The sequence below is a fragment of the Pelophylax lessonae genome, assembly GCF_965119305.1.
Source record: "Pelophylax lessonae genome assembly, chromosome: 1".
Classification (NCBI taxonomy): Eukaryota; Metazoa; Chordata; class Amphibia; order Anura; family Ranidae; genus Pelophylax; species Pelophylax lessonae.
Window position 1 is genome coordinate 741,807,622 of NC_138768.1, and position 20,428 is coordinate 741,828,049.

Consider the following 20,428-nt stretch of genomic DNA (forward strand, 5'->3'; position numbering starts at 1 on the left):
CAGTTAAAGTCGCACAGTGCCGAATTGCAAAAAGTGGCCTGGACGTAAAGCAGGAAAATCCTCCGGTCCTAAAGTGGTTAATACTTGGTTGCAAATTCTTTGCAGTCAATTACAGCCTGAAGTCTGGAACGCATCGACATCACCAGCCGCTGGGTTTCATCCCTAGTGATGCTCTGCCAGGCCCCTACTGCAGCTGTCTTCAGTTCCTGCTTGTTCTTGGGGCATTTTCCCTTCAGTTTTGTCTTCAGCAAGTGAAATGCATGCTCAATCGGATTGAGGTCAGGTGATTGACTTGGCCATTGCATGACATTACACTTCTTTCCCTTAAAAAGCTCTTTGGTTGCTTTCGCGGTATGCTTTGGATCATTGTCAATCTGAACTGTGAAGCGCCGTCCAATGAGTTCTGAAGCATTTGGCTGAATATGAACAGATAATATTGCATGAAGCACTTCAGAATTTATCCTGATGCTTTTGTCAGCAGTCACATCATCAATAAATACAAGAGAACCATTTCCATTGGCAGCCATACATGCCCACGCCATGACACTACCACCACCATGCTTCATTGATGAGGTGGTATACTTTGGATCATGAGCAGTTCCTATCCTTCTCCATACTCTTCTCTTCCCATCACTCTGGTACAAGTTGATCTTGGTCTCATCTGTCCATAGGATGTTGTTCCAGAACTGTGAAGGCTTTTTTTTATGTTGTTTGGCAAACTCTAATCTGGCCTTCCTGTTTTTGAGGCTAACCAATGGTTTACATCTTGTGGTGAACCCTCTGTATTCACTCTGGTGAAGTCTTCTCTTGATTTTTGACTTTGACACACATACACCTACCTCCTGGAGAGTGTTCTTGATCTGGCCAACTGTTGTGAAGGGTGTTTTCTTCACCAGGGAAAGAATTCTTCGGTCATCCACCACAGTTGTTTTCCGTGGTCTTCCGGGTCTTTTGGTGTTGATGAGCTCACCGATGCGTTTTTTCTTTTTAAGGATGTTTCAAACAGTTGATTTGGCCACACCTAATATTTTTGCTATCTCCCTGATGAGTTTTTGTTTATTCAGCCTAATGATGGCTTGCTTCACTGATAGTGACAGCTCTTTGGATCTCATATTGAGAGTTGACAGCAACAGATTCCAAATGCAAATAGCACACTTGAAATGAACTCTGAACCTTTTATCTGCTCCTTGTAAATGGGATAATGAGGGAATAACACACGCCTGGCAATGGAACAGTTGAGCAGCCAATTGTCCCATTACTTTTGGTCCCTTAAAAAGTGGGAGGCACATATACACACTGTTATAATTCCTACACCTTTCACCTGATTTGGATGTAAATACCCTCAAATTAAAGCTGAAATTCTGCAGTTAAAGCACATCTTGTTTGTTTCATTTCAAATCCATAGTGGTGGTGTATAAAGCCAAAAAGATTAGAATTGAGTCGATGTCCCAATATTTATGGACCTGGCTACGTAGCTAAGGAGAATAGGAAAGAGCCACAACTGTAACAAGATAGCAGTTTATTTCAGATTATTACACTAAAATTCATTGCCCAGGAATATTTCTAAGTTATAAAGTCCTGACTATTACAGATGGCAGTGTTCTCAGTAAAAAGGATTGGTATCTGGGATAGTTGCCACATAGCCACGATCAGATTCTAATGATCAATGGTTAGTGATGACAGAAAAATAGTAACTATCTGCACATGAATTTTAAATAATTGTGCAGTGTTTAGTTCAGAATTAACCTTATTTTTTTGTTGTGTGATAATATATTATCATCATGATATGGAAATGAGTATTTTTAATTTTTCTGTTTACTATGTAGAAATATATTTCTAGTTGACTAAACTGTTAAATGGATTTGAAAAGCTATATGGAACAAGAGCATAGGCTTAGAGAAAATAGCAAGTGCCAAATAGTTTACCGATTGATAAAAAAAAATTCACATTAATTTTTTGGTTATACAAAAATACTGCAAAGAAAACAAATTAACAATGGCAATGTGGATGGCATTGTTCAGTTCAGCTATGCATGTAGTGAGTTTCAGGACAGCCAAGAGGGCAGTTAGAGTAGGGAGACTGCTTTCACAAGCCATTTACCAGGCCAAGAATCTGAGTAGGTAGTCAACAGAGACAAAGGTCAAATACAGGAAATCACAATAACACATACACAAGGATTACCTGGTATCTAGGAAGGGATGTCATGTTCTAAGCGAGCTCTTCCACCCGTAGTAGCCCCTGAAGCCCCATAGGTTCACTCATGCAAACAGGCATTGGACAGAGGCAGAAGGTAGGTGGAAAAAAAATGTTTAATAGACCCAAGGCTAGAAAACTCAGAAGGAGGTCCAAACAGAGAAAGTGAACAAGGTAATGGTTCTGTGGCAGTCGAAGCAGAGGAAGAAATTAAGACAACAGCATAGAAGCACAATGAAGGGCAAGACAGAATTGATGTTCAGAAGACAAGCTAAAATACAAAATCAGGATCAAGGGTACTGTATAGAAAAAAATGAGGTTGAAGGATTATAAGAGGTGCATGAAAGTCAGCCAGCCCCCAGTCTGTCACCAACCAAGTAGGAGGTGTAATGCTTCTCAGCTGGTCCTTTCCAGTTTGTACCATCGTTACAACTTAGTTATTTGAGTTTTTAGACAACAGACCAGTCATGGATGAGGGTGGGTTGGGGGAGGTTGGGCTGTCTCCCTCCCACCTGTTCCCTCATCCATCCATTAGCAGTGCTTCCAGTGTGGAGACACTAAATTAGGAGTGTTAGGACTGCAGATAAAACAGGGTGCCGTGAAGTGGCTCTGCAGCTTACACATGCGTTTGCAAATGTGTGTCAACTAAACCCCTGTTCTTTGTATCAAGAGACAGGTCTACTTGGTTGGTGACAGACTGGAGGGTGAGTACATCAGACTGGGGGCTGGCTGACTTTCATGCACCTCTTATAATCCTTCAAACTCATTTTTTTCTTGATATAGGGATGGAGACGCCGGGCACTACCTGCTGGGGTCTCACTTAAAGTTCCACCTAGCCTATTGTGTTTAGGGTACTGTATAGAAGCCAAATGCTTTAGCCCAAACACAGAATTCTGGAACAAAAGGTTGAATCCCAAATTGGATACTTTGAGCTCATAGGAAATATTGGTGGGCACTGCATATCCCCAAAACAGACAGATATCCTTATACATTTTTGCTCAAACAAGGATTAGGTAAGGATAGAGTGGAGACACAGAATGAGTGACAGACACAGTCTAACAGGTTTTAAGGGTATGTCAAAGGAAATCACTGGTTAAGTAAACTCTGGGGTTGATTTACTAATACTGGAGAGTGCAAAATTTGGTGCAGCTGTGCATGGTAGTCAATGAGCTTCTAACTTCAGCTTATAGACCATAGTGAAGTGCAAATTACTAGTGTGGCAAAACATCCAAAACAGAGTACAAAACAATATGGCAGAAAAAAAGGAATTTCAAGGTTTCCACCTATAACCCTAGGTAAAGAAAGTAAGCACTAAAAATGTTTAAAAAAAGTACAAAAGTTTATTCATAGTACAATTTCCATAAAATTGGTATGAAACCTGTATTAAATTCAATTAAATGTATGACCTGTGATCCCCAATGGCATTAGAGCTTAATTGACCTGTGAAAATCCAGCTCATATACATCACAAATATACATCAAGATAAAGTGATTGTAACATCAATTAACATATAAAAACAGACATAAGATCAAGGCGCTGAATCACTTGTGCTGGGAATGTGGAGAGAGCATAAAACACAGTCCCATGCTGCACACAATCCACTGGAGAAATGGACACAAAAAATACTAGTAGTGCTATGCAATAATGGACAAAAATAGCACAATTGTAAATGATGGTAAAGGGGTGAATGGGGTGGATTAGAATTGCTTCCAAAAATGTTGGTAACAAAAGATTTATTGCATCAATTAAACTATAGTTAAAAGATTTGGCTAAAAACCTACCTCTGTACATTGATGGTACGCCAGCATGGATGGTGAAATGGACATCACTGAACCATATAAGCGGGGGGTGGGGGGGGGAGCCTCAAGATGGAAGTTGCAGGGTGGCTGCCAATGGATGCAGAGACAACAGAGCTCAGTCTGGAGCCCTTTCCAGACTAATACATGTCAGTGTGTTGCTTTTTGAGATCATTTAGGGTGCTTCACTTTGCCTCTAAAGAATCTAAATGCTTTAAGTGTGACAAATCTACAAAAAAATAAAAAATCAGGAGGGGGCAAATACTTTTTCACAGCACTGTATATTCTTGTAGGTGCCCAAACAATACTTGTTTAATCCATGTGTGGCTCTTCAAGCTTATATGATTTCACATAACTGATACTAACATAAAATGATTGTTTTAGTTTGTGTGAATGAAATGAGGAATTTAAATTTTAAGTTTTTGTACTGAAGCTTACTGGAAAGTGTATTCGGTCATTTTGTTTGGTAGGGAGGTTTATGAGTTTAAGAGGATTTAAGAACTGTATTGTAAATGTTAGGTCTACTAAGTTTCTTGCCTTGACCTGTGCCAGCTCTCACATTTTTGCAAATGTGCCGTAAGCCCTTACCGGGGACTACCTTGACCATTTTTCTGCCCTTTGGCTCTTAGTCCAGACTTGTAGAGACTTCACAAGAGGCTGCAAACTGTTTGTAATCCATCATCATCATAAATATTTTCTTTCTCCCATATTATGCATTTGAGCTCCTGTTGAATCTAAAGTAGATGTGTTAAGCTACATAACCTCAGAAGTTTCCTGCTGATTACAGGAAGAGAAAAACAAAGCAAGCCACGCTAACATTATGAAAACAACATAAACATCGTCTCATTGAACATCCTAATTTCTTTTAATCTAGACGTTGATTGGCTTGGTTAAACAAGATCTATTTTTGAGTAACCTAACAGCCATCTTTTTGACATTCACAGAAGATATACTTTAAGCTTGATGCTGAAATTAATTTCTCCTAAAATTTTCACAAAATTGTGAGGCATCCATGGAACCAGTAGTTATGTCCAGTGATCTGTAAGCCTCTGTAGTCATTCTCCATACTTCAGTAAGTCAGTTTTGTTGAGCTTTACATTCTGAGCAGCTACACGTTGTGTAAATGGGGCCCACAATGCCAAAGCATGCTGATTGCATGTGAGCTTTTTCAGTCAGCAAAGGCCAAATGATATTTAAATAGCCCAGTGAGTGAAGCATCCACTTACAAGTCTTCAGTGAATATATGTAATTTCTCCTAATAGGCGGCCATAGTTCCTCTTTTTTTGAATGGAACTATTATGCATCTCAGTGCACACTTTGCAAATCAAGGCATTATAATCTTCAGTTTTAAAAACATCTGAAATATCTGAAAGGGAGATGTCAGCATTAATGCAGTAAAGCTACTAAAAAGTGTATCAATAGCTTTCTTTGCACAAAATACATTGACAAGAGCACCTCACCAAGGGTTTTTTTTTTTGTCCTAAAACCAAACTTCTATGACAAAAATCACAAATGAAACGGGCTTAAGACAATGTATGATTTCCAGTTGTGGGCCTTTCATTCTTGGCTTTTTATTTGTCTGCTTGTAGGCAGGTGCAGTTTACCCTCCCCTCTGTAGGTGGTGCTGTCTTGCTGACCGCTGTACAGAGAGAATGGGAGATGAGAGGAACATTGTTCCTCTGCAGTCTCCATAGGTGTCATCAGGAGAGCATTGGTCCAATTTGTTACTGCAACATTGGGTGACCCCAGCGGCCATCTTTAGTGAAGGCAATGCTAATAAATCGCAGTGCCCCACTAAAGTTGGCACGCAGTTGCAAATTGGATAGTGTAGAGACAGGATCTATGCTGGATAAAGACACCTCATTTAGCCTAGGGAGAGGTTTCTGACCAGAAGGGACAGAATAGGGACATCGCTGCCAGCACTGGTAATATCCGGACTCCTGTGCTGTGATTTAGAGCCCAAATCTGCTAATTGTCAGTACTCTGCCACTTGCCTGTAGCCTCCTTTCTACTCAGATGCTGCTCCAGTCACATAAGCCTTTCAAAGTAACAATTCCTTATCTGCTGGAGTCTTGATGATGTGATGCTAACATTGCTTGGAGCTTTTGCAACCGTGTTCTTGTGATATTGTGCTCCTGGTTTTTCATATTTCTTGGAGCTGTTAAGTCAAGTACTTTGACACTGTACCCCACTTATTTACCTTAACCAAATAATAATTGTGTGAGTATTTTTTTGGGTCTCTGTGTGCTGTTCTTTCACATCTGGTACCAACTTCTTGACCTCGCCCACATGCTTTCCAAAGTAACAATTATCCCTTGTCATTTATCACTAGTGAAAACAGTAGGACAAGTTATTTTCTTCGCCTGAATAGATAATACCTAATTCCTAGATGATTTATGAAAAGGCCAACAGAGACCAGCTCTCTATACTATACCTATAGGATAAAGAAAACCTGGCCCTTGACAGTTACTCATAAATCAAAATCTTTCTGCCTGAAAGGTCATTAAAAAACACCTGGTTTCATTCTAGGTCTTTCAGTTCCAATAACGCAGTGAAGAAATTATTGCTGTCAAGCTGTGCTTCCTTTAAAGTGGTTGTAAAGGCAGGAGGTTTTTTACCTTAATGCATTCTCGATCCAGCTCTGTGCTCAAGAGCAGTAGCACTGCTTTCTCACTCTCCTCTCTCAGAGACTGCAGCGGAAGCTATTGGCACCTGTTGCTGTCAATCAAATCCTGTGGGCAGGGGGAAGGGCTGAGCCACGCTGTGTGTTTCAATAGACACGCACATCTCAGCTTGAGATCGAGTCTGCATGAGTGCCCCTATAGCAAGTGGCTTGCTATGGGGGCACTCGGAAGGAGGAGGAGCCAAGAGCACCAACAGGGAACCCCAGAAAAGGAGGTTTGGGGCTGCTCTGTGCAAAACTATTGCACGGAGCTACTTAGTATAACATATTTACTATTTTAATAAAGGACAATCAAGCTTTACAATAATTTATTATCAGAAGATTCCTTGTTTTGTTTTCTAGAGGGCTGGAAAATGAAAGCAGAAAACGGATTGGCTCCTAAATACAATTGCTAGTTTTGCTTTGCTATGCTTTACAGTATTTTCCCAAATCATAAAAAAATACTATAATGATCATACTCTCAACAACGTTAGGAGAAACACATGGTGCTCTTTTTTTTTTTTAATGATCATCAGTTCTGTAAGCTGCTGTGACTTTTTTTTTTTTTTTTTAAAGATGGCAGTGTATTTTTGCCAATAAGATGACACCATACTATATAAGATGATACATACAATAACTGCCTGGGAGTAGTGGTTGCAAAGATTCTATATAATGCTAAACTTGTGTCACCCCCGATGTGAGGTTATGTGCTGTTGTTTCATTACACACAACTGTCATAGTTTCATTGGTGTACCAGCTCACTATAGCAGCACAGTGTGCCACCCTTGCAAAATGTTTTCCAATTCCTTAGCTTTGGGCGATGCATACCTGTCTTCATATTTTGGATATAGGTGTATTCCTGTGCCATTTCCATGGGACAAGTCTTTCCTCAAGCAGCCAAAAGTGCCAACTAAACTACCATTTACATCTTACAGGCAGCTAGAGATTACAAGAAAAAAGTAGTAATGGCTAACCCTACTCCCAACTAAGTCGATCAACTTTGTTACAGCCAGGGATTGGGTTTCTCTATAGCTAACATTCTTTGAGACTGTACTGTGGGAGGAGTCGATGCAGATTCCGTTCTCTCAGTGTCGTCACGTCCAGCTGGCCGTGGCACGAAAGTTTGAACGCACGCGGAGTAAGGACACAGTGCCATTTCCGGACTAGTCTTTACGATATATCTGCCCTCACATACATTTGGATTAATGTTTATTGATCTCTGCAATACTGTAAATGTATTATTGGTACCGTTAGCATGCCTATTGTACACTATCCACAGCGCTTGCAATACTATAATATGAAATCAATATGATATAAAGTGGTAGTGCAGAAAAAATATATTACTCACACCAGTAAAGTGCACAATTGTGCTACGTGCAAATTAATAAATAATGAAGAGCAGCTGCTATGGAAAAAAGTTTAGCATGAGATCAAATTAGCATGCCTATTGCATACTACCCACAGCGCTTGCAATACTAATAATCAGATCAATAAATACATTCCTTAAAAAGTGCTAGTGCAAAAAATAAATAAGTCCCAAAAAATGAATAAATTCCAAAAATTCTTAACATAGGTGCATAAAGTGCATAGACATATATGCTACTCAGTGAAGTCCAAAAATGTATTAAAGTGCATGAACATATAATCTCTGAAGACATCATTGTTGGTGATGAAACGCGCATGATTAGAACGCATGTGGTGACCTCATTTGACGTAGCCTGGAACGCACGCTGCTTACTTGCTGCGTTCCATCCCCAGCTTCTAGCTTCCGCAGCTGAACGGGGAACTGGACAGGGAAAGGAGTCTTTTTTTATATCTTATCTTTACCTGTGAACCCAGACATTTTATAGCCCAATTACTGGGCAATAAAGCTTATGGAATTCACTATGAGGAGTCCTTTCTTTTTGTTTTATGGTAAATTTACCGGTTGGATCCATTGAACAAGGAACTGGCAGGATCGTTTTTTCCTTGTGGATAAGCCTTCTTGGTCATGGTGACCACATAAGTTTACTTTGATCTTAGATGCTGTACAGCAATAAGATCAACTACCTCTGGTGAGTTGGAAATCTACCTACCTATTGACACTTTGGGGTATTTCTTCCATCTATTAACCCTCCATCCACTGGGAAGGAATCTGGCAGACTGCTTGCTGTCCCTATCTTCTGAGTTTCACAAAGCACTTTATATGTTCATGCACTTTAATATGTTTACAGACTTCACAGAGTAGCATATATGTCTATGCACTTTGTACACCTATGTTAAGAATTTTTGGAATTTTTAAAATTTTTGTTGTACTTAATATTTTTTGCACTAGCACTTTTTAAGGAATTTATCGATCTGATTATTAGTATTGCAAGCGCTGTGGGTAGTATGCAACAGGCATGCTAATTTGATCTAAGTTATAGTTAAGTTGAGTTTTAAAACAAAAAGAACATCTTACACTATTTTGGACCTTCTTTTTCCCATCCATGAGTCATAGTCTTGTAAGGACGTATAAGAAGTGATCCATTTTACACTTACCAGAACAAGCTACATGCTATATGGCTAAGGGGTCCACATTATCTGGTAAGTGCAAGCGCTGTTGGAGAGTGGAACACTGAGCACTGCATGTCATTTTAGATATTTTCAGCACTTTGGCACGGAAGCACTTTTTTCTGAACAGTACTGAGGACTTTCACTGGCCACATTATTAATTGTTGCACACAAGTACAATTGTGTTATTTAGGCACGTTGGTATTGAGGTGAGGGTTATTGATATTGGGCTTGTGCTGTGGTTAAATTTGTTCACTATGAGGCAGCAGATTTTCTATTATCATTTTTTTATAATATTTTTTTCACTAATATTATTTCTATCCAATAGTGAAGACATACATACATAGCACAGGTTTATTCCTTTCCCTAACTGGATTTCTCTATAGCTAACACTAGCTGTGGCCTAGGACAAGATTATTGACAGTAGTGGCACACAGCCACCCACACACCATTTTGGTGATTCTCGGTGACCTATTTCCATGTGTGATAAAAGGTTTCAGACTACTGCTCAGACTACTGGTGCAGTCCAAATAGGATGCTATTATATATGTCTCTGCATAGCTTGCACATTTTTGTTGGTTGTATTTTGTACTCTCAGTTCACCTTGTCTGGGTTAGTACACCTAGAACACAACTGCTAGTGGAATAGGGTGTCCATTGTGCCTACTATACTAGGTGTACTGATGTAGAGTGGGTCCACTGTCTCTTTCAGCCTCTCTGCCCCTAGTCTCATTATGCCTTGTATTGAGATGGTGCCTGATCTGGCTAGTGTGATACTGATGATAGCCAGTCATTTGGGGCAGGAGGAAGGCTAGCACAAGACAAATGGTATAGAAGATAGAACTATTAATCCAACCCTGCCTACAGCATTTGGTGTCATCCTTTTGTGTCCTCCTTATGGCTTCTCCACACCACCATTATGACAACAACATATCTTCATCCTTTAACTTGGTACATTCGGCCTGTCCATTAACGGTTTGACTCTCGGATGGTTCAGCAGGAACTGGCCGAGATTCGAACCATGTATGGCTGGCCTTAGCTGTCCATTGTAAATATGCCAGTCTACCTCATGTAATAAAAGTAACTATTTGCAGAGACTTGTATTCCACTGTACACCAGTGGATGGATTGGTAAGCAATGCATTGCTTAATGTATGTACTCTTCCTAACCATATCCAGCATAGTTAAATTTTTTGTGAAGGCAAAAATAGTAAAGGAAATTTCTAATATTGACGTAAATACAAAACCGATATTTATTTTTGTATTTCCAGGTGAGCCGTCCACATCCAGCGGACTCCCCTCTTCTTATCCTGTTTGTTATTGGTGGAGTCACTGTCTCAGAAGTCCGAATGGTTAAAGATCTTGTATCAACTCTCAAGCCAGGTGTCCAGGTACTAATATAGCAATTTCCACAAAAATCTCTTGACTGAACACAAATGCTGCTACAGATGGTGTCAGATCACTTTGAACTTTTATTTACTGTATTTATTTTTTATTTGAAGGTTAATGGGGGTATAATGTTAGCAAAGCTATACTTGCATTTACATATACACTTATAATGAGTACCACAAGGTTCCTCTGGAAATATTTTTGTATGTCAAAGTATTCCCTTTGAAGTTTTGTAAACTGATGTACATTTGTTTTGCTTCATTTCTCTAGCATATAGAATTTTACCAATACACATTTAATACATGACAAAGGATTTTCAGAGGTTAGTCAAAGAGACAGCAGAGTAGAATCTTCCTCTCTGAAGGCTTCATTCTTATCATCAGGAATGACTCAGTCTGATGACACATTCAGCTAGAGCTACTGAGTTCCTTAAACAAAAAGCTGACAGCTAAAACAGACAGACTTATCAAAAGGGAACTAAAGTGTCATTTGTTGGCTTTGAAAGAAGAACACAATATATTAGCAATAACCAACTAGCTGACCAAAAAAAAAAAAAAAATACTTTGAATATTATTTAAAAATGATTTTACAGTCCTGAGCTCAATAAAGAAAATGTGTACAGAGCCATATTACATTAAGCACACCTGTCTTGATCCTGGACATCAAAATTAGCATTTGTTGATAAAAGTGAAGGTTGGCCCTGTCCACTGTCACTTCTTAATTTTTGAGGCTGTCCATTATATTAATAAAAGGGGTTGGAAGGGATAGGGTCAGTCTCAACTTTTCATTGTAAAAGCGCATATAACATCTATAGCTACATTCTTTTTCTTTGCTTTGCTTTAATTCCCTAGATTAGTGACAGGTTCTCTGGTGAAATGGGATAAGAGATCCCTAGCTAAAATGTGCACTGCACCATCAAATATTGGAGTTCCAAAGATGAGCATCATTTTACTCACAGCTTTTTACCACAAACTTTAATCCAATGGAGAAAAAACTTTCTTTTTTGGTCACCACTCACACCAGTATGCTTACTGTGTAGTTTTAGTGCTTCTTTTAAGTCTATATAAACTCCAGAAAAAAATCTTTCTTCTTATTGCTGATCTTTTTAGACACCCCATTTTTTTTTATGTTAACTTGCCACAGCTTAACATACACTATATTACCAAAAGTATTGGGATGCTTGACTTTACACGCACATTCATTTTAATGGCATCCCAGTCTGTACGGTTCAATATTGGGTTGGCCCACCCTTTGCAGCTTTAACAGCTTCAATGCTTCTGGGAAGACTCAATATTAAACCCTATGTACTAAGACTGGGATGCCATTAAAGTTCATGTGCTTGTAAAGGCAGGTGTCCCAATACTTTTGTTAACATAGTGTAGCACTTGCAGGGATGCATTAGGACACACAGTTCTGTGCACTCTCCATAAACATACTTCTGGTTGAAAACCTTGTACCAGAGCAAATACTGTATTAGTCACAGTGCAACATAACTCAGAAGAAAAAGCACATTTGAGTCCAATATACAGTATCTCACAAATGTAAGTACACCCTCACATTTTTTTTAATATTTATTTATTTATATCTTTTCATGTGACAACTTTGCTACAATGTAGAGTAGAGAGTGGAGAGGTTTTATAACAGTGAACTTTGTTGTCCCCTCAAAATAACTCCACACACAGCCATAAATGTCTAAACAGCTGGCAACAAAAGTGAGTACACCCCTAATTGAAAATGTTCAAATTGGGCCCAAAGTGTCAATATTTTGTGTGGTCACTATTATTTTTCCCTCTTGGACATGGAGTTCACCAGAGCTTCACAGGTTGCCACTGGTGTCCTCTTCCACTCCTCCATGACGACATTGCGGAACTGGTGGATGTTACAGACATTGCACTCCTCCACCTTCTGGATGCCCCACAGATGCTCAATAGGGTTTAGGTCTGGAGACATGCTTGGCCAGTCCTTCACGTTTACCTTCAGCTTCTTTAGCAAGGCAGTGGTCCTCTTTGAGGTGTGTTTGGGGTTGTTATCATGTTGGAATACTGCCCTGCGGCCCAGTCTCCAAAGGGAGGGGATCATGCTCTGCTTCAGTATGTCACAGTACATATTGGCATTCATGGTTCCCTTAATGAACTGTAGCTCCCCAGTGTTGGCAGCACTCATGCAGCCCCAGACCATGGCACCCCCACCACCATGTTTGACTGTAGGCAAGACACACTTGTCTTTGTACTCCTCACCTGGTTGCCTCCACAAACGCTTGACACCATCTGTACCAAATAGGTTTATCTTGATCTTATCAGACCACAATACATGGTTCCACTAATCCATGTTCTTAGTCTGCTTGTCCTCAGCAAACTGCGGGCTTTCTCATGCATCATCTTTTAAATAGGCTTCCTTCTGGGAAAGGCATGCAGACAAATTTGTTGCAGTGTGCGACGTATGGTCTGAGCACTGACAGGCTGACCTCCCACCCCTTCAACCTCTACAGTAATGCTGGCAGCACTCATATGTCTATTTCCCAAAGACAACCTCTGAATCTGAAGCTGAGCATGTGCACTCAAACATCCTGGCGAGGCCTGTTCTGAATGGAACCTGCCTGTTAAACCGCTTTATGGTCTTGGCCACTGTGCTGCATCTCAGTTTCAGGGTCTTGGCAATCTTCTTATAGCCTAGGCCATCTTTATGTGGAGCAACATTCTTTTTTTCAAATCCTCAGAGAGTTCTTTGCCATGAGGTGCCATGTTGAACTTCCAGTGACCAGTATGAGGGAGTGAGAGCGATAACACCAAATTTAAGAGAGAATAAAATATTTACAAAAATGTGAGGGTTGTACTCACTTTTGTGAGATACTGTATATGCTGAGGAGCCAAACATAATATGTGCATTTTTAAATGCAAAGATTGAGAGTAACAAGTCAATATTTTTACTTTTCTTTTAAAAAATAGGGAATCTGAAATACTTTATAAACCTGAAATGTAACTACCAGATTATTGAGGAACTTATTGGGGCAATAATTTATGAAATAGGACACAAAATAATCAAATAAAACCAAAGTGGCACTGTTGCGTTTAACATCCAATAAAATTCCTTGTAAGAAAGTTGAAAACAACTCCGCATTTGCTTCTGCTTTCATAAATCAGCTCTATTATCTTGATTTGCTTTATTTACATATGTCTGCTTTATTTGAAAATGTCACTCATGATCCTCCTCCTAGGATGTCTTTGAAGGAAAAGGTTGTGAAATATAAGATTACAATGATAGCTGTAAGGTAGGAGTATTATTAGGTTTGGTTTTTAAGATACAAAAGTGTAAAGAGCAATAGTTTATTGAGCTGTAAATGTGATCACGTTCCCTGGCAAACCATCCATAATCCGCTCGACTATGTTAATCACTGCAATGGACATTTACTGATGGGGGAGTGTAAATCCTCCGACCTCTGATAGGATTAGAAGCTGGATTTTGTTTTATTCCATAGAATTTCTAGCAAAATATAGTTCTCAAACTACTAATTTAAAGATCAACTTGTCTGAGTTGAATAAAAATAGAACTGTTAGCTCTTTTTCCTTAATCCTACTGATGGAAGGTGTTTATAAAGATGGTGGCTTATCCACATTTGCAAATGACACTTTAACACATCTACCAGTCGGTATCATGATATGTACTCTGGAAGTAAAAATCAGCTTTAGTAAAGCCATTTTTGTCTGTCAGCTGGGTCTGTATTTCCTATCATCATGTCTAATGGAATGAACTAGATATATTTTAATGCTGTTAAGTCTGGTTTAAGATATGAAACCCCATTAGCTTTATCATGAATGCAGGAAGTTTGAAGTAATGAAGATAGCTGCATAGTTAGCAAATATAAAAACAGACACAAGTCCATCAGTTTTAGATGATTCTTACAAATTTTGACAATGATGATCCTCAGGAATGGTGATCCACATACTATCCTTTCAGGGTATTATGTGCGGCCCTAACTCCTCTAAAGCACCTACAGTTTAAGTATTATGTGCTTAAAAAAACTATGCCAAAGGTAACTTTAAGGGCTCATTTACACTTGCTTCAAAACATGGCTTCGGACACGCTTTGTTAAAGCTCTCTGAACACCAGTCAAAACCCCTAACGCTAAAAAAATGGTTAGCTTACAGTCCTTTTTACACGTTGTGTTTGCTTTGCTTAAAAAATTATACCCCATGTCGCTTTAGTGGTGCTTCAAAGTGTCTTCAAAGCCTCCATAGAAGTCTATGGCAAAGCTCACTTGAAGCACCTGCAGCTTTACCTTTGCTTTGTTTTGGAGAAATTGAAGTTATGATATATCAACACACACACAAGGCACCTGCCAAACTTAATTAAAACTTGAAAAAAGCACCACCAAAGCATCATTGAAGCACCACCGAAGCATTGCAGAGGCATCAAAAACACATCAAAAAGAGCTAATTTTGGTTTCAACACACATTAAAGTGCCCACCGCTTCAAGAAGCTTTTTTGATGTGTTTTTGATGTTTTTCGGTGTTTCGATGATGCTTCTGTGGTGCGTCAAGCAAGCTTTGTCATAGACTTCTGTGGAGGCTTTTTTATTTTTTTTAATCAAACAGGTTCTTTATTGCATATAAAAAGGACAAGGTTAAGAGCAAACAAACACAGTCCAGTAGCATTTCAGAACAATACAAAAAATTGTAAGGGAAAAACACAATACTTTCTACCCCAGTATTACACTGAGTATTGACATATAGAAAAAGACAATATATCATCAAGGAGTACAATAATAACATCCCGCAGTTAAGTGTAAACTGGGCCTAACCTTTTAGTCAGACCGAAATAACCAGCCACTTGGCATGTTTAAGACCATATAGGGATCATGTTGGGTGACCATAGTTACATAGTAAGTCAGAATGAAAAAAGACACAAGTCCATCTAGCTCAACCAATAAAAAACAAAAAAGAAAACACAACCATACAATCCCATATACACAATCCTATACCCACAGTTGATCCAGAGGAAGGTGAAAAACCCCAGCAATGCATGATCCAATTTGTTACAGCAGGGGAAAAAAATCCTTCCTGATCCCCGAGAGGCAATCAGATATTCCCTGCATCTACTTTACCTATAAATATTAGTGCCCAGTTATATTATGTACACATAAGAAAGAATCTAGGTCTTTTTTAAAGCAATCTACTGAGCTGAACAGAAGCACCTCTGGAGGGAGTCTATTCCACATTTCCACAGCTCTTACAGTGAAGAAACCTTTCCATATTTGGAGACAAAATCTCTTTTCTTCTAGATGTAAAGAGTGCCCCCTTGTCCTCTGTGATAGCCTTAAAGTGAATAACTCAACACCAAGGTCACTATATGAACCCCTTATGTATTTATACATGTTGATCATTTCTCCCCTTAATCTCCTCAAGGGAGAATAAATTCAGTTCCTCTAATCTTTTCTCATAGCCGAGGTCCTCCATGCCTCTTATTAGTTTGGTTGCTCTTCTCTGCACTTTCTCCAGTTCCCCGATATCCTTTTTGAGAACTGGTGCCCAAAACTGAACTGCATATTCCAGATGAGGTTTTACTAATTATTTGTACAGGGGCAAAATGATATCTCCCTATCTGGAGTCTATGCTTTTACAAAAAAGGACTTTGCTTGCTTTGGAAACCGCAGCTTGGCATTGCATGCTATTATTAAGCTTATGATCTACCAGAACACCCAGATCCTTCTCCACTATGGATTCCCCCAGTTCTACTCCCCCTAGTGTGTATGATGCATGCATAGTCTTAGCCCCCAAGTGCATAACTTTACATTTATCAACATTAAACCTCATTTGCCACATAGTTGCCCAATGAAACAGTGCCTTGAGGTCGGCTTGTAAATTAGAGACATCCTGTAAAGAAGTTATTCTACTGCATAGGTTGGTGTCATCTGCAAAGCCTGAAATGGTACTTTTAATCCCAGACCCTATATAATTTATAAAGATAGGACACTGCAGAAGCCACGTCTGTACAAGTTCCCGTGGACTGAGGCCAGGGGTATCCAACCAAGGTGACCATAATCTTTCATCTATGGAGGCTTTGAACACAATTTGAAGCACCGCTAAAGCGACATGGGATATACTTTTTAAAGCAAAGCCAAAGCAAAGTGTAAACAGGACTGTAATCTAACCATTTTATTTAGTGACAGGTGCTTTGATTTGTGTTCAGAGAGCTTTAACGAAGCCTTGTTTTGAGGCAAGTGTAAACTAGCTCAAAAGCATGTTGAAGCGGTAGGCTTTATAATGTGTGTTTAATTCGAAGCAAGTGTTAATTTGCCCTTATAGAGTAAGGGCTTATTTACACTTGCTTTAACTTTAACACACATTAAAGTGCCTACCACATTTTTGAAGCAAAGCAAACGTGTTAACAGAACTGTAAGATAACCATTTTATTTAGTGACAGGTGCTTTGATTGGCGTTGAGAGTGCTTTAGAATAGCTTTAGAATAGCGTGTCCAATTCCATATTTTGAAGCAAGTGTAAACGAGCCCTAAAAGGTGTAGTGATGCAGCCCAGCAGATTAAAATTGTCTAATAACATTGCAGAAATATGTGAGAGAAAAATCATGTTCAGACTCAGAGAAGTTTTTTTTTTTATTATTATTTTACTTGGCAAAATTGGTCATGCCAAGAAGATTTCATTTATAAGCCACCAGTACCGCATGAGAAATTCTAGATGTCTCTTGTTTGAATCTTTGAGTAGTCCTTAGTTTTATCTGTGGGAATATTCTATATTAGAACTAGCCTAATACACACAAGTGCTAAACTGTACTGGGCATCTGTGGGGTCTGGGCTCAGATGCAGACCAGCCTTAGATCCTCCAAGCTCTCCACCTTCAATGATGCCAAATATATATAGTGAGTGCCCTGCTGGTGTTTCTTCTATTAAAGCCTAAACTTTTTTTACCTTAATGCATTGCTTGCATTAAGGTAAAAAATGTTTAGACATTGATTTTAGCCCCTCGCTTCCCCTTTTACTTCCCCTCAGTGAATCCTGCACTGTGCACATCTGAAGCGCTTCTCTCCCTTTACTCCCCTTTACTGGCTTTGCTGGGACATCGGGAGCCATTGGTTCCCAGTTGCTGTCAATCAAAACCAGTGACCGGAGCCGAGTACTCGGGGCCGAGTATTTGCCAATGGACGCAGCTGAGGAGCTCAGGGGGCACTGGACAGAGAGGAGGGGCCAGGAGCGCCAGCGGGGAACCCGAGAAGAGGAGGTTCACAATCACTCTTTGCAATTCTATTAAACACAGCCGGTAATTATAGACATGTTTGTTATTTAAAAAAAAAAAAAAAAATACTTTTACAATGGCTTTATATGTTTCTACTAAAGTGTACAGAGACTGTACAGGCTGCAGGGAACATCAGTGGTACTCTCCAAATCGCTGATGCTGTCTACTGATCCAAAAGGCCAAGGATAACAGAAATATATGCACATCAAGCAACGCTTCTCCAAAAACCTAGATGTTTGCATTTGTGGGGCTCAATAATGGGGCATAGGACAAATTTGTTGTACCTTTAGTTATAGTTTAAAGTGTATCTTAAGCCAAAAATATTTTTTCGTTGTTTTGGATTGAATAGGGAATGGATGAACCCCTGTCAGGGTTTCTTTGTTATGTAGTCCCATTGTGGAGATTTGCCTTATCTTCCTGTACTGTAGACACATCAGGTAAATGAGAGGAAGTGAGGTAAATCTCCTCTTAGACAGGTGTCACCAGAACAGATTTCCCCTCTATTCCTGTTTCAGTGACCAGCCAAAATTGTGGATTTTCTCTAACTTCCTGTCTCATTGATAATGATCATCAGGACTAATGAAGAGAAGGGTGGAATGCTAACCAGATGCAGTGAACAAAAAGAACTGACAGAAGTTCAAACCTTTCTAAGTTCTATCCAAAACTACAAAACAGTTCAAATGTTTCAGTCCCTATTCATTTCCAAAGCCTGCTTTAATAAGTATAAACCATACTGTTTATGGGAATGCAATAGAGAGAGATTGCATAGTTATAATAACAGTATAAAAAAAAAATGCAATTAATAAATATGAGCAAATCCTGAACTATCTCTTTGGCGGGTCCATCATTGGGCACAGGTTGCCACAGCCTATAAATAGCGCAGAAAGCTACTAAAGCCAATATTTTCCCAATATAGTTCTGACAAAATGATGTAGGAAGTGGCATGAAATAAATGTAGCGATTCCTGAATTGTAAAAGCATACTGTACATCTAGTTGTTTTCTCCTTTTTGTACTATTTTTAACTTTCCTGCATGCCACTGGTGTTTTTCCTTTTAAGAAACATTATTATATTTTAGGAAACATGATGTTATGCAGTGCTGTCTGGGGAAGCGTTTTTATGAATGCATTATTTATGCACTTTTAGGTCCTGTGGCTTCATATGCACTGGAATGAGGTGTGCATAAAATACTGCTAATGTGTGGCACCATTACTGTGATTTTAGGGCTAAGTTTAGAATATTATTATTCAATAAACAATGATCTCTATAACCCAAAATTAGAAATGGAAAGTGAAAATGGCAAATTAGCTAGCAACCAGTTCAGTTCTAGCTGTCACTTCATTAGAAAAGTTTACAATAAGAAGTATAGGACTGCTATCCATGGGTTATTTTACCTTTCAACCAGATAAAAGGACAACAAAGTCCCAGTATAGTCTGAGAATGTTTATATTAACATAAAATAATTATTCCTTCAGTCCTGCTGATTAAACTCCCAGTGAACTGCCTTAGCTGCCAAAGTATTTGTAACTCTGTCTGGCCACTTTTTTGAACTGTGTACAACTCTGCCAGAATTCAGTAGGTGACACCAATTCCCCTGCTAGACTTAAAGCGGAGTTCCAGCCTCAAATACCTTTTTTAACTAAAAATACCCCTATAATACTAATCCATCGCCCGTTACAGAACCGCTATTCTCATACTTCCAAGGTGTACAGTATTGGATTTTAGTCAAAATCTTACTTTTAAAAACACTGTCTGAGCGCGGCCATCTTGGATGTGGGCATCTGAAGCCGCAGTGTAATCTGCTGTGTCCTTCTTCCTGATTCCAGGGAGTGTTCTGGGAGTTCTTCCTGATTCCAGCCTCCTGGGAGTGATGACAAACAGCTCCCAGATGCAATGCAAAGGCGGAAGTGATTTTGGTGGCCGCGGCCACAGAGGGGGGAAAAGGAGGAAGTACAATCAAAAATGCCCTGAAAATAAGGTAAGGGACCCCGAAAAAAATTGAAAATGCCCAATTGTTGATCAGCATAGCGAGCACTCCAGGAATCACTAAAGTTGCAAAATAGGCCGGAACTCCGCTTTAAGGTATACAGCAGAACCACCTCCCCACTACAGCATGCTGACTGGACAATAAATGAGGAAAAGTTGATCGTTGTAAGCACCCCTGTCAGTGGTAAATTGGTTGCATTAGGAATGCAGCATTTTTTTTAACGGTGAGTGCCGATACTTTTGGCCAAGCTTTCGCCAATACCGAGTACCGATACTTTGGGGTGCGATTTGCGTCCATGTAAAAGTATTGTCGCACTGCACTGCAAAGAATCGCATGTGATTTGAACAGGAATGCAGTGCAATTCCTGTCCGAATTGCATGTGATTTCCCCCACCGCTCCAGTTTATTAAAATGTTATAACAACTCACAAAGTAAATATCTAGTCAAATCCATATCTGCAGTCTCCCCGTCCCGCAGATGATAGCAAACCATGGCTGCTGGAGGTGCTCATAGGGGATGAAGGAGAAGTTCTGGAACTCCCATGGGTATAAGGCGGAAGTGATGTCACCCCCATACGTCCTGCGATCAATCAACAGATGCTTCCTGGGATCAATTGACCGAAGCTTC

The 20,428-nt window shown here is 39.5% G+C and overlaps 1 protein-coding gene across 1 annotated transcript in view; it reads left to right on the plus strand.

The window, feature by feature from the left end:
• The window catches only part of SCFD2 (sec1 family domain containing 2), an 876,258-nt gene that overhangs the window by 840,966 nt on the left and 14,864 nt on the right, over window positions 1–20,428 (plus strand). The window contains exon 8 of the mRNA XM_082272617.1: window positions 10,453–10,572. Coding sequence (XP_082128743.1) covers window positions 10,453–10,572 — 120 coding nt within the window. The remainder of the gene's footprint in view (window positions 1–10,452; window positions 10,573–20,428) is intronic.